The sequence below is a fragment of the Oryx dammah genome, unplaced genomic scaffold (assembly GCF_014754425.2).
Source record: "Oryx dammah isolate SB20612 unplaced genomic scaffold, SCBI_Odam_1.1 HiC_scaffold_8, whole genome shotgun sequence".
Taxonomy (NCBI): domain Eukaryota; kingdom Metazoa; phylum Chordata; class Mammalia; order Artiodactyla; family Bovidae; genus Oryx; species Oryx dammah.
In genome coordinates this window covers 19879020-19893710 of record NW_024070192.1, presented here as the reverse complement: position 1 = coordinate 19893710, position 14691 = coordinate 19879020, and the positions used below count along the sequence as shown (strand labels likewise).

The window sequence follows — 14691 nt, the reverse complement described above, 5'->3', positions numbered from 1 at the left end:
ATGCTGTGTGGCTATGACTGGCATCTCTAGCACGCACCAGAATCCTTTTTTCTCTGACATTCAGGCCTGACTTTTCCCCTCCCCTAGGCTCCCTCCCATAAGATGGATTTGGCAGCCTGAATTTGCTGGGGGCAGAGCTCAGGCTGAGTAGAGTAACTGGGTGGGTCTAGAGGGCTAAGGCTCTGAAGGCAGAGAAGCGGTCTAGACACTACAAGATTGAAGTGAAGTGAAGTGAAGTCGCTCAGTCGTGCCCGACTCTTTGCAACCCCATGGACAGTAGCCTGCACCAAGCTCCTCCATCCATGGGGTTTTCAAGGCAAGAGGACTGGAGTGGGTTGCCATTTCACGGTGAAATTGGGGCCAGCGTGCTTGACTTAGAATCCCAGCTCCACCACTTACCACCTATGGGACGTTAGACAAGTTACTCTGTGCGTATGTCTTTCCATTTCTAAGTGGGATAATCACAACGCCCAGGCAAATGCTGCACATTTAAACTAGCAGCATCTCTCTTTCGTTCCCTGGTTCCCTCCTGTTCTCTGGAACTCATCCTATGTAACTGCCTTCAAAGAATACAATCCAACACAGATCCTTTTAGAAAAGCAGGTTTATTGGTCGGGCTGCTCACCAGGACACAGCAACACGAGAGGCTCCCCAGAGCCCACAGGAAACTGGATCTGCCCACAACTCAGGCCCCTTCAGCCCATCAGCACCAAGGAACCTCGTCCCACAATCCCCATCCTCCCTCAGCTGATGTGTCTCCAACCATTTGGAAGAGAGAAGGGAACCAAGGGTGGGGGGCAGGGAGCAAAGCTTTGTGTTGTATAAAAGGCGTGTCCCCAGACTCCCTCCCTCCAGCCCTTAAAACAATTAGCTGCAATTTTCTAAAATGCAGAGCAGGGAAGATAAGGCAGAGGGGGTGAGGGGAGGAGGGAGCCTTCAGCTCTCCTCTTTGGGCTGTGACTTGGGGGTGAGGGGGTTGTCCTTGCTTCTGACAAGTCTCATTTATGGGGGAAGAACAGGAGACTGAAGTGTCCTGAGGAGACCCTGATCAGAAGTCAGGCCTTTGAACTGGAAGCAGCACCCCTCTCACCCCAAAGATTCAGGAGAGGAACCCACAAGGCTACATGTTCTACAGCTTTATGATACTAGCTCTAGGGAAGGATCTTGAGAAGAAACTGCCAGGAGTGAGCCCAGGCCGGGCTGCCCTACACACAGGAATTCCTTACTCTCCTCTCCTCCCCTCCTGCTCTCAACTTGGTGGCCTGGCCTTTAGCATCTGGTCTCTTTCCCATCAGCCTCCCTCCTCACTATAATACCAGCTTTCTGGACCCTGGTGCTGCCCTCTTCTGGGACCCTAATCTTCTGGGCTATGAGAAATGGGCTGCCCCTGGGGGCACCATAACTAGTAGAGGTAAGGGGTAAGGCTTACCTCTCTCTTCTTGGATGATGGATCTCTCGCACTGCCCTCCCTACTACTGAGAACCCCAATAAGATGGGATCCTTGTCCTGTGTTCCTCCTGCTACTAATGAGCACTCTCTTTTCGCCCATTTCCACCTTCTACTATTTTCTGCTTTCCTTCAGAGCCTTAGCCATGTGCTCCTGTGTGAAGATGCATAAACATGAAGTGCCCTCCCTCCCTCCCCCAGCGCCCTGCCTGGATCCAGCCTTCCTTACTGGGACCCTTTGCAGATACAGCCTGTGTTAGACCCTCATGTAGGGTCATGGCTTACTCTGCCCTCTCTCTGACACTGCCCTAGATACTCCCAAAAGCTGCTTTCAAATCCTTCCAGTATGGGGTTTCCCGTGTAGGCAAGGGGCTTCTTCAGGATGCACTCTTCCCTTTCATGGTAATTTTGGCTTTGAAGCCGCCAGAGATCAGAATGAGAAAGAGCTCAGTGAACAGGAACGACAGCAGCCGGGTAAGTGTGTGTGTGTGCGCGTGTAGGGGTGGGGGGCAGGGAGAAGGCAGCCTGCCTCAAGCCTGGGTCATCACGGAAACGACAGCAATTTCCTCTAGGATTCCCGACTTGGATCCCCAGGACATGAATCATCGCCCTCTGCATTTCCACCCAGCCTACGCCTACACTGGGGATGTCCATGGTGCAGGCTGCCTCCCCCTCGTCTTAATAACTGTAAGACTTGGAGGGGGTGCTCGTTGTGGGGAGGTGTTCTCAATTTAGAAACGTCTCGGCCCATTTGGGGCAGAGAGAGAGAGAATGCGAAAGAGAAAGTTCGTAGAGGGAAAGGAATCGGGGCGGGGGCGGGGAGAGGCGGGGCGGCACGGCCTTCCGGGCACAGCCCCGCACCCGGCTCAGTCGCTGTCGCTCTTGTCCACCAGCACGGCGTCCGACTCCTCCGTGATCTCCAGCAGCGTGTGCACGTCGGGGCTGCTCCCACGCAGCAGGTCTGCCGCCTCGCCGCGCTCCGCGCCGCCCTCCTCCTCCTCGGCGCCCACCTCCACCATCTCCGTGGCCTTCAGCACCTCCACCTGGCCCTCGCGGATCTTCTTGACGTGGAACGTGAAGGGCGGTACCTTGTAGACCGCGGTCTTGGAGCGCGCGTAGACCACGTGGTCGGGCGTGAAGGACTTACGCAGCTTGTCTCGCGAGCTCTTGAGCTTCTCGCGGCGCTCGGCGGGGACCAGGCGCGTGCCCAGCTTGTTCATGCGCTTCTCCAGGGTGTGCCGCGTCTTCTCCAGGTTCTCCTTTGTCTTGAGGCGGGTCCTCTCCAGGTTTTCGCGCGTGCGCACTTTGGTCTTCTCCATCTTCTCCTTGGAGAAGGCCTTCTTGAAGTCGTCCACGCGCCGCAGGCCGCTGCGCTTGATGCGCTCCGCGCGCGACTCCTCGATGACTTCCTCCACCTCCACCGCCTCGTCCGACGACAACTCGACCGCCGCCGCGTCCTCCTCTGGCCGCTCGCCCTCGGCCAGCTCGTCGCCCTCCTTCTCGGGCAGCGTCTCCGACTCTTTCAGCGACTTCCCTATGCTCACTTTGGCCGGCAGTTTCACTTCATCCTAAAGGGAGATCAGAGGGAACAGATGAGGGTGGGGGCAGAGCGGGAGAGTTGGGCAGAGACTTGGGGGGACACTGGGCGAACCCGGGGCCGGGCATTGGCACCCGTGATCCAGGCAAGTGCATGGTACCTGTGAAATCGGCCTGGACTCCTGCGCTGGTACCCCCAGCGCCTGGCACCGAGCTGAACACTTCGTGAGCACTCAAATATGTGTTGAATGAATAGTAAGTATACCTGGAGAAGGACAAGGCAACCCACTATAGTATTCTAGCCTGGAGAATCGCCATGAAGAGAGGAGCCCGGCGGGCTACAGTCCCTGGGGTCGCAAAGAGTTGGACACGACTGAGGGACTAAGCACACATACAGAGCAAAGAGGGAACCGAGCTTCGGATCAGAGTCTGGCCTCTCTTTTCGCACTTCGGTCAAGTATCTCAGCGGCTCTCCAACCCGCTTCTCAAGCCCTGCAACCACCCCTGCTAAACCAGTTCTTACCCTTTGCGTCCCAGAGCTCACAATCGAACTTTGGAAATGGGCAGAGCGCCCTCTGGTGCACAGAGCCCCACACTGCCCAAGCCAGGCCCAAAAGGCTTTGGGCAGTTTGTTTGGGTTGAGGGGTGAGCTCACAGCCGATCTCAGGCGACCCCGAAGTAGGGTGACTTGAAAGTAGGTTTACTTTCAAGGGAGCGTGTTTCCCAGACTTCGTATAGTTTCAGAAGAACCAGTATTAGGGAAGGGGAGTTAGTGACTTCCCCGCTCTCCCCATACGGTTTGGCTCCACCAATGGTCATTCTCCACCCCTATGTAGAAATTGAGGAAAGAGGAAGAAGCTGTCTGGGAGCTGAGAACATGTTTTCTTCCCAACCTGGAGGTTTCTTCTGGTTCTGACATCCCTGCCTTGGAATGGAAAGGAGGGATTGTTTTTCTATTCCTGCTTCACCACGCAACCTGCCCCCAACCCCAGACAGGAGCTCAAGAGCTAGGAGTAGAATGGCGAGATCCTAGATTTCAGAGCCAGTTCTCCTGGGAAGACCCAGCACCAGCACTGTTTTCCATTCCGGGAAGATTTTCCAAGATCCTGACTCTGGACCTACGTTTCAGAATCTCAGGATCACTTCTTACCAGAAGGTGGGGGAGATTGAGCCCAGAAAGGAAAAGAGGACATAACCCAGAATGGGTTTGTTTTTGGCCCAAAAGACAAAACCCAGAAGTCTCTTTGATCCAGATTCACTTCTTTAGATACACTGTGCAAAGGAATGATAGGGAATAGGTTTTCTGAAGATCATTTCACAGAATTGTAAGAAAACCCCATCTGAGAAAAATGAGGCAACATAAACTGACCCCTCCTATAAACACACACAAACATGTACACATTTGTGTTGGCTGCTTGGTATCTCTGCACCACCTGCTATAGAAATTCCTTCCCCAGCCCCCAGCCTCTTTCCTCTTCCCTCCCATCAACATCCCCACAGAGTTTCCTGGTTTACATTGAAAACTAGGAGCACCTCCTCCCAACTTCCTTCCCTCCCTGTCAATATCATTAGCAGGGACAAAGAAGGAATGCTGGCTTCACCTCTTCTCCCAAACTGGGCACCAGCTCTGCTGGGCACCAAGCCATCTCAGGCTCTCATTACTCAACTACACCTCCCAGCAGGCAAGGTGACCTGGGCTCAGGGCATGCTGGGACTTGTAGTCTCTACCTGCCACAGCTGGCTGGGTACTATCATGGGCATTCTGCAGCATTCTATCCATCCCTCTGCTTCTTATCACTCGCAGAGGCATTGAAGGGGTATTTTCCTCACTCAGAGTGTGGGAGGCTCCCAGCCAGTCTTAGCAGTCCCTCTGATTCTCAGTTGTACACTTTGGGTCTCCTTTTGCAATCACTTCTCCCCCTGCTACCAGAGTCCTCTCTCTTACACAACATTTTAGGACCATCATCTAAATTCCCTGTTACTTCTTCATTCATCTCCACCCAGAATTTACTGGCAGCCCTAGCATCAAAAAATGTCAGCTCTGATTTCTCCTTCATAGCCTCCTAGTCTAAAAATCCACCCACACCACCACAGTTAGGAGGAGGACGCCTCCTTTCACTAAAGCTCAGGCAATGTGGATGAATTAAGGGAAGGATTAAGTGTGATGGGTGGGGAAGAGCCAGGAAACAGTCCCTGCTGCTGGAAACAGATCCACATTGTCTCTGTGCTCCACCCCGGCATCCCTGATTCTCCCCTCTGCTCTGTCCAACCCCTAAAGTCTGAGCTGGCTGGTTTTCCTGGCCTCTGGCTTCTTAAAGCTTGAATTGTGAACAAGGCTGGAGAGAGAGTTCCAGACTTCTTGTAGCCAATCCCATCTTCCTAGTGCCTGATGAGAGGTCTCAAATACAACATCAGGGAGCAATCCCAGTGAGGGGAGGATTTGGAGTTGTCTCTGCCAGACTAGAATGGTGTGTATATATATATATATATTGCCCTTCATTGTGAGGCTTCCTCTAGAGCGATAGCTTATACCAGAGGAACTGATTTCTTGGTGGAAGGTCAGGGGATAGGGGAAGAAACCATTTGACCTAAGTCCGAGATAATATCCAGTGAATTGGCCCTGGAGAGGGTATACCACTATGACTTTAGCTTTTTCCCTCCATTAATGGATTTTGTCTTTTCTCCCTGTTTCCAAGCCAGGTTTCCCCTATGACTCACAGCTTTGGAGTGCTGTCTTGGGCCCACCCTTTTGGCCTGTTGCTACAACAACCAGCAACAGAATCCCAAAGCACCTCCCCCAACCCTGAGCACAGAGGCCGGGCACCCTTGTCCCACCCCTATTTCCCTGGCAGAGTGGCAAGAAGGGAGAACTCTGCTTGTTCTGTTTCTATATTTTTATTAAACAAAACCACCAGTCCCAACAGGCTTGGTTTCCAGAGTTAGCTTTAATGACCAGGTCTGAACAAAAGCATGTACAGCTTCCATTGTCTCCCCGACCCCGACCCCCCACCAAGTACACACAGCTCCCCAACCCAGGAAAGCACCAGTCTGGGATGAATTTAGAGGAATCATAAGACAGCTCCCAGCTCCTTCCTCTCCTCTCCCCAACCTCACTATATAAACTTAGGCTCCTCTGCCTTAGGAAGAGTTTTATGTGATTTACTCAAGCACCTACTTCGTGCCTGGTCCTTGGCCAGGCACTTCACATTTGTCAGGGAGAAGGGACACATATGATATGGCTCTGGGTAGGGCCTTTCTTGACTTAGAGCTAGCCAGTTCTGTTCCCAACCACTGCCTGGAATGACCAGAGAAGATACTGGAGAGGTCATTCAGAGACCTGGGGTCTGCTCAGAGAGTGTGTCAGAGGAGGGTGCAGACTAGGGGAGAGGTGAGAGATAGGGAAGTCTTAAAAACTCGGGACCTCTACTTTAGGTGGTCAGGACAAGGGGGTGAGAAACACTGAAGGCAGAAGGGACCTTCTTTTCTGCTCTAGCATGACACTGTAGCATGTGGGAGGATGTTTCCCCAAAGTGGGTGGAAATTGGTTCTTGGGTGGGGTGTTGGGGGAGACCGGGTATATATAGTATATCTATAGTGTTAAAATTTCATGGGGAAGAGGACAATTAGGAAGAAAAATGTCTAAAAGGACTCCTTAGGAGAATGATCATGTGAAAAAAAAAAATGGAGAAACACTGTGCCATAGATAGGCCAGATCCAGCAAAAGTGTACCCCCTCCTGGCCTCTCTGAGTTGGCAGCTTTTGGGTGCCCTGCCAAAGGCAGGATCTGGCAAACATAAGGGATCTCTTTGCAAAACATTTTCTGAAAAAAAAAAAAAGAAACTGGAAAAAATAAGTGTAGTTTTCCCCAGCTGCAGGGAGGGGCATGGAAAGGACACAGAACAGACCCCTGGTCTGGGCCTCATGAGTGTCCTCTGTAAAACTGGCCCTCGAGCCAAACTGGCCTGTCCCTGAGGAGGAGGTGGAAGGGGCGGGGGAAGGTCAATCAGAAGCCTGGGCAGGGTTCAGGAGGGAGGGGACACAAGTATACCTATGGCCAATTCGTGCTGAGGTATGGCAAAAACATCACAATATTATAAAGTAATTGTCCTCCAATTAAATAAGAAAAAAACAGAAGCATGGAAGTTGCAGGCAATCTCATGCAGGCAGCAGTGGGTGCAAATGAGGTATGGTGTCTGGAGCATCTACTATTAAGATGGAAGCCAAGAAGCAGAGGAGCGCCCTTTCCCATGACCTCCCACCCGATTGCCTGAACATTCCATAATACAAGTGTTTGCACAGTACCCGTCACCCACTCACAAGGGGCAGTGGCTCGGAAGAGACTGGCTACTCCAGACTGGCCGCTGCTAAGCAGTGAGCTGGTGGTGGACTGGATTCATGACATGCCATGCCCACGGCCCCACGTGAGCCAGGAGACCCTAAGCACCCCCACCGGCTGTCGGCTCCTCAGGGGTGGGCAGAGGCCCAGTGGGCTCTGGGTAATAGGGCAGGGTCCTAGGCGTCTGGTCAAAGGGTGGGAGGTCAGGCACTGTCTCAGGCTTCAGGTCAAAAGGCTCAGTCTCAGGCAGAAGATCAAAAGGCACGATCTTGGGTGTGGCCCGGTCTGAGGGTGCATTCAGCTTCTTCTTGGGCTAAGATGAGGAAAAGGGGTTTAAGTGGGGCTTGGGGTGGGTGCAGATAGGTGTGGGAGGAGGAGGCCTTGGTTGGCATGCAGAACGGGGGCTGGTGAGTAGAGGGGAGGGGAGCACACAAATATTAGGATGGAAAGACACCACACTTTCAAGGTTTCATCAAGAAGGCCCTGGAGTGGAAACAGGGGGACAAACCCAGGCCCATGAATTAATAAGCACAACTTAATCAGAACCCCGTCCCATCCTCCCTCTAGAATCTTCCCCAGTCCCATCCTTGGTCTCCTGCCTTCTACCCCGACCCAGCTATGGTCCTGGAATGATGCTATGACGGGTTGGAGTGGTGGAGGCAAGAGGCTGCTGGGGGTGGGGAAGGCGTTTTCTAAGAGGCCACTTGTTAGACTCCATCTGAGGAGTCTCCAAGGAGGAAAAGAGAAGGTAAACAACTTCACTGTCTTGAGTCAGAGGCAGCTGATCCCAGTTATTCCCCCGGGCAGGGTGGGCACGGGTGCCGCCCCGGATAAGGAGGGCGAGGCGTGGACGAGGGACGTTCTGGCTATTTCCGTTTGGCCTAATCCCCACCTCCTGCCTCCCTTCCTCCCATCTGCGCCCCCCCCCGACTCATGGGCTATCAGACACCCAGGAGCACAGAGAAATCAGGATCAAAAACCAAGCTAATTTTGGGCATTCCGTAGTTGCCCAGTGGTTAGTGCTTCTCGCTTCCACTGAAGGGGGCACAGGTTCAATCCCTGGTTGGGGAATTAAGATCCTGCATGCCATGTGGCAGGGCCAAAAGGAAAAAAAAAAAAAAAGCCGTTTTAATGACCCGTGAGCCTAGGTCCTGAGGCACCCAGCAGCAGCTCCCAACTCTCCTTCCTGAGGGGCTGAGCTGCCGCTCTTGCTCTGGAGTCATGAGAAGTCAGGGGAGAGGATATTTGTGGGCACTGCCAGACTCCAGCGACAGCAGTGTTAAGGTGTGCAGTCACAAAACCCAACATAGCAAGGGCCCACCTTCCCTGTAGGATACAGGGAGAAGAAGGGAGTGGCCGGGAGGCTGAGGAGAAAGGAGCTGATGTGGTCCCTGCTGGCTAGAGAGCTCCACTCCGTACACCCTGCACCCCTCCCCTCAACAGCCATTGGGCCAGGTGACCACACATTGCCTCAGCTTCAGCACTATGCGGCTGAGCAGCTATGGCCACCCACCTTAGCCACTCAGCTAACACTGCACACACACCCTCACACACACACACACATTCCCTCACAGCCTCAACACACACACCCTCACACACAAGCGCTCTCACACACACACCCTTACACACCTCCACACATACCCCCCACACACGCACCCTCACACACACACACACACTCCCTCACACACACCCTCAACACACACACCCTCACACACAAGCGCTCTCACACACACACCTCCACACATACCCCCCACACACACCCTCACACATACCCTCACATGCACACCCTCACACACACACACCTCACAAACACATGTGCCCTCACACACACACACACACACACACAAATTTGTCCCAGTGCCAGAACTGCAGCTATCTCCCTCAGAGAATGAAGAAGCCAGGACCCCAATTTCTGCAGCATAGCCCAAGAAAAGAAGGAGGAAGCAAGGAGCAGAGTATAGCAGAAGAAGGGGGTACACCTGGGCCCTTGCCTCAGCTTTGACCCCCAAGTGCTTGAGTGGCAATAGGCAAGTGACTTCCCCTCTTGGGACCTCAGTTACCTCCACTACAAAATGAAACACCTGAAGTTGACTATCTCCAAAGCATCCTCCAGCTCAAAAAGTCTATAGTGACAGAATGAACTATTCACAATGATAGTTCAAAATAATGGAACAAACCACCACTCATCTTTGTGGTTGGTTGCCTAGCAACAATATTCCCTCTCCCTATCAATTGCCCATCTCCTCCTTTTCTGATTTTGACCTTTACAATAGTCAGACTTCACTTTTAAAAAATCAGAGGGAAGAGTATGATTTCCTTTGGTCTTAGGAATACCTCTAAGAATATGCTCCCTGTTTTGGATCCAGTGGTAGATTTTTGGATTCTCTGGTGGTTCAGACAGTAAAGAATCTGCCCACAATGAGGGAGACTCGGATTCGATCCCTGGGTCAGGAAGATCCCCTGGAGAAGGGAATGGCAACCAACTCCAGTATTCTTGCCTGGAGAATTCAGTGGACAGAGGAGCCTGGCGGGCTACAGTCCATGGGGTTGCAAAGAGTCAGACACAACTGAGCAAGTAACACTTGTATCCAGTGACCAGGAAAAACAACCCAAACTTAGCTTTTTGGAAGAAGCATATGATAAACACTCTCCACTAGGCCACCAAGGGGTGAGAGGGACCAGAGCCCCAAGTTGGGATGATTTTTTGGGGGGAAAAGTGTGGGCTTCTTCTGGAACCAGGTAGCCCTGATTTGCTTTGAGTCCAGGGAAGAGCTATAGTCTGGGTTAGGATTTGAGGAGGAGAAGCCAGCAGGCCCTCACGCCAGCCCTGGTGTCCACCCCTTTAATGCCCATGCACGATCTAAGCCCTTAAATGCATCCTGCCCTCACGCCCTTAGAGCAGGTCTGATGGGTCCAAATGTAGGTCACTAACTGCTTCATCAAAACCACTTCAGAACACATTTATTTCCATTTTAGCTTCCCTTTCTGGATTCTAAAAGAACTCTAATAACATCCAAACTAGGATTGGGTATTAGGATTAGGAGAATCGGCTCCTTAATGAGCACTGTTGCTGCTGCTGTTTGGTCACTGAGCTGTGTCCAACTGTTTTCAACCCTATGGTCTATTGCCCACTAGGTTCCCCTGTCCATGCAAATTTCCAGGCAAGAGTACTAGCTATCTAGTGAAGTCACTCGGTCATGTCCGACTCTTTGCGACCCAATGAACTGTAGCCTGCCAGGCTCCTCCGTCCATGCGATTTCCCAAGCAAGAATACTGGAGTGGGTTGACATTTCTTTCCTGACCCAGGGATCGAACTGGAGTCTCCTGCTTGGCAGGTGGACTGTTTACTGCTGAGCCATCTGGGAAGCCCTCCTTACTGAGCACAGCCGCTCCTATTTGCAAGGGGCTGTAGTTGGCCTGGTCTTCCTAGCAGTTCTTGGTCCACTGACCCCTCAGTTACTAGTAGGATTCACTTCTCTCCCTCACTGGCTGTTGTTGCCTAGTGAGGTGTTGCCTGATAGGATGGGACGCCAAACTGCTGTTTTTGTTTGGGAGACAAGGAGGGAAATGCCAAAGAAGGACAATAATGACTCAGAAGTGAGTTCAAGGTGAGGGCTCTGATATCCTGTGATGGGAGGGGATGAATTTCGTGTGTGTGTGTGTGTGTGTGTGTGTGTGTGTGTGTGTGAAGGGGAGGGTTGTCAAATACAATCTTAACCTGTGAAATCATTATGCCTAGCAGTTCCCTGAATTTGGGTGGGACCACACCAGGGATTCCCTCTGTTATCCCCCAGGAAAAAGGTGTGGTAAACCAAATGGCCTGATCCCACAGCTGGCGCCTTCCCACCCCTTCACGCTCCCTGCACGTCTCCCTTTTGCCACATCATCACCTCCCGCCTCTGCAGTGGGGAACACCATCCCCTCCCCAACTGGAAAACTCACATCATCCCAGGGCAGCCTTTCCCCAGATCTCTCTGCCTGGCCACCCAAACATCCTACCCCCTCAGCCCAACTTTATCATAAATGTTGCTGCCCCCAAGCTTCCCTATTAGGTCTGCCAAGGCACGAGGCTATTTTTACCTCATTCTCTTCCCAGGCCTGCAGGCCTCAGGGAGGAGCAGCCTCTGCTTTCCTCCAACAGCTGAGTACCCCACCCCCTCACCCCCACCTGGAAATCTGCTCTGTAACTCAGGGAAGTTCTGCTGCCTTGGGCCCCACCCATGTTGCTGGAATTTTTTTTCCCAGAGCTTCTCTGTGGGTTGGGACCACTTTAGGTATTAGTTATTTCCCCTGTGGTTTGGGGGCTCAGGGTCTCCAGCTTGAGTCATTCCTTCTACCTCAACCCTCTGTCCCCCACTGGCCTTGATGCAATCAAAGCCACCCTGTGATTAAGACCCCCTCCCCACCGTGGATACACAATATACAGATACGCAATCTGTGCCACCTGGCTAGAGGCAGTAACGGACACCCCGTTGGCCTCTGCACAGAAGTCTCTCAGAATCTCCGTCTTTGACGTAAAGAGGTTTACCTCCAGGCTGAGAACTTTCCCAGGTCCTGATGTCTGGGACATTTTGAATGAGAAGGGTCAACCATACAAGCCCTTCGTGGCTCCCCTCTCCCACACCAGGTTCTGGAGAGAAGATAGAGGGGGTCCGCTGTCCCAGAGCCCTGCCCTCTTCTCCTTCGTGAGATGAACCCCAGTGCTAGGCAGTTCTCTTAAAAAAATCTCATCCCCCTGCTGCTGCTAAGTTGCTTCAGTCGAGTCCGACTCTGTGCGACCCCATAGACGGCAGCCCACCAGGCTCCGACGTCCCTGGGATTCTCCAAGCAAGACTCACCCCGTTCTGCTTCCTCGGAGCAGTTAAAGTAAGTAGAAACAATTCTGGGCAAATGTTTTCTATCAGTTAGTGCTATATTGGGGAGGGGGGTGTGTGTAGTAAACTGTTTAAAGGTTGAGTACCTCTAGGGAGGAGTTCCTGGGAGGAAGAGAAAGGGGAGAGCAACCTTGCAGGCTCTGTCCCACCACCTTATTCTCATATGAGTGCCAGCTCACTTATATCTACTGCCCCCGAAGTTGCTTGTTTCAATCTGCATTTCTCTTAGCTCCACCACATTGACCAAACCAAGGACCTCGCGCCATCCCTGATGGTCACTCAGAACCCAGCTAAGGAGGGCCTCTGAGCTGTCAGTGAAACCACATCTCCCCGGACAGAGGCCCTCTCCCTGGGGGGATGTGGGAAATCGGGCCTTCTTTTGTTCCCATTCCCTTCGGTGCGGGGAGGGGAGCGAGGGGACATAGACTAACCCCTCGGCCCCCACGATCGCACCTCCTTGGGGTGGGAACATCAACCATGCCCGAGGGAAGCAGAAATACAAGGCTGGGCACGTTCCCACCCCACCCAAGATCACCGAGCCCTCGGCTCAGACCCGCCCCTAATGGAATTTGGGCGACAGAGTGGAGAAGAGCAGCGATCCTGAAATGCCCTGGTTTACTTGGGGTTAGGATACAAAAACTCCCATTTTTTTTCCAGGCGGGAAGAACGGGGAGAGGTGCAAAGGAAGCAACAAGCTTACTGGGCGGAGCCTGGGGCGCGCCAGCCTCCGGCCTCTTGTACTCCCGCTCCTCGGCCGCCCCCGCAGGCATGCGGGGTGATTCACCGCGCCCCGACCGCGGGGCCAAGGTGCGGGGGGGTGCTGTCCCCTCCCCTCCACCAGCTCCTTCAGGACTCCTCACGCCGCGGGCCACCACCCTCGCTCGGCTGCTTCCAACAGGCCGAGGAGTAGGGGCACGCCGCGGGTTAGGGTGTCCCTAAAGGCCGAAAGTGCCGGGAGGCGGGAGAGGATCGCAGCGAGGGGCGGCGTGGGCGGCCGAGGCCGATGCGGGGTCCGTGGGGGCGTGCTGGCAGCCGCGTCCCTCGCCTGGCGCAGCCCCCGCGATGCGTGCCTGAGGCCTGAATCACCCGCTATATCGGGCGGGCAGCGCCGGAGGCCCCAAACCCGGGCCGCGCCGCCCGTGTCCGCTTACAGCGGGCCCCAGTGGTCGCCAGGCACCCCGGCTCTCCCCAAAACTTCCTCCAAGTAGGAAGACTTTTGACAAGCCAGGTCGGGAGCGATCTGCGGGGCGCAGTGTCCCTGAGTCCAGCCCCCTAACTCGGTTCCGCTACGCGTTGGACACCGGAGGTAGCGGCTGGGTGAGGAGCCGCGGTGTGCACTGCGCGCCCCTCTGAGCGCTCCAGGAGCCCGCCGCCCGCCCACCCATCCCACCGCAGCAGCGCTCGTAGAAAGAGGGTGGATCCCCCGAGCCGGGTCAGGCTGCCGCAAGAGCCGCGCCGCGGGCAGATCCCCCTACCCGGCTCCCCCGGCGGGGGACGCCGGGCCTCTGGGCGCGGTCCGCCCGCCAGCTCACCTGGTAGATCATGACTTTAAAGTTGCGGCGCCTCAGCAGCTCGGCCTCGTTGACCTCCAGCTTCTTGATCTGGCCGGCCTGGCGCTCCAGGCTGCCGCGCACGGTCTTCACGTTGACGCTGACCTTGCGCACCTTCTCCAGCAACTTGCTCACGGTGTTGCTCGTGGTGGCGTGCGCCTTGCCCAGCTTGCTCAGCTCGCCTTGGATGCTCTGCACTGCGCCCTCCATCTCCGCCTGCCGCTCCTCCAGCTGAGCTTGGGTCAGTTGGATCTGGTCGACGGCGCCGATGATTTTGTCCAGAAGGCTCAGTACCAGCACGCCGTTCACCTGGTCTGATTTGATCAGCTCCTCAGAGCCGGCCCCCGACGGCTCCTCGGCTGCCGGAGCCCCCATGGTGGAGGACCCCTGGTCCCCGGTGTCGGGGTACCCGGAAAGCGGCTGCTCGATGATGTGGAGCTGGGTGTCCTCCATGGCTGCCCGGAGCCGTGCGGGGCCGGCCGGGTGGAGCTGAAGCGGGAGCGGGAGACCCGGAGAAGAGGAAGAGCGAGAGAGAGCGCGGAGGAAACTCGAGCCACGTCCGTGCGCACCGGGATGGTGGCCAGAACTGTGGGGCGGGGGATCGGTGAGTTCCCCGAATCCCAGGCCAAACCCCGGAGTCTCGTCGCCCATTGGCTGGCCCGACCCCAGAAAGGGAGGGACCGGGGCAGAAGGGGAGACCGATGCTGGAGAAGGAGGGGCAGCCCAGGGGGACCCAAGAGCCGAGCGCCCCACCCTTCCTAGGATGGTTGGAATAGTTGGAACGGGAGACCAGGGCCTCCGCTGGCAGTGGAGGCGGCGGGAGCGGGCCTGGGGCGGAGGAATGTGCGCTTGGGAAGGGAAACAGGTCCTGGAGTGTTGCTCTGCTTTCCCCTCCCGCTTGTTTTCTCTCACCCGCAAACCCACCTCCGCCTTTTAAGTTACAGAGCAG

The 14691-nt window shown here is 54.7% G+C and overlaps 1 protein-coding gene across 2 annotated transcripts; it reads right to left on the bottom strand.

The window, feature by feature from the left end:
- Positions 1-586: 586 nt before the first annotated feature.
- CAVIN1 (caveolae associated protein 1) lies at positions 587-14348 on the bottom strand. 2 transcript variants are annotated; one of them, XM_040245302.1, is made up of 2 exons: positions 13725-14344; positions 587-3014 (listed from the first exon to the last, which is right to left on the bottom strand). In XM_040245302.1, the coding sequence occupies exons 1-2, from the start codon at positions 14193-14195 to the stop codon at positions 2313-2315; spliced, it is 1173 nt and encodes a 390-aa protein (XP_040101236.1). In that variant the 5' UTR covers positions 14196-14344; the 3' UTR covers positions 587-2312. The 2 variants fall into 2 exon arrangements, with proteins under 2 accessions (XP_040101236.1, XP_040101237.1); XM_040245303.1 differs by lacking the exon at positions 587-3014 and adding an exon at positions 5862-7631 and having other exon boundaries at positions 13725-14348.
- Between the last annotated feature and the right edge of the window lie 343 nt (positions 14349-14691).

Excerpts from the sequence above, each read along its gene's own strand:
- CAVIN1 (XM_040245302.1), bottom strand. The coding sequence starts at position 14,195 with ATGGAGGACACCCAGCTCCACATCATCGAGCAGCCGCTTTCCGGGTAC. Across the intron at positions 3,015-13,724 it reads TTAAAGTCATGATCTACCAG|GATGAAGTGAAACTGCCGGC; the intron begins GTGAGCTGGCGG and ends ATCTCCCTTTAG.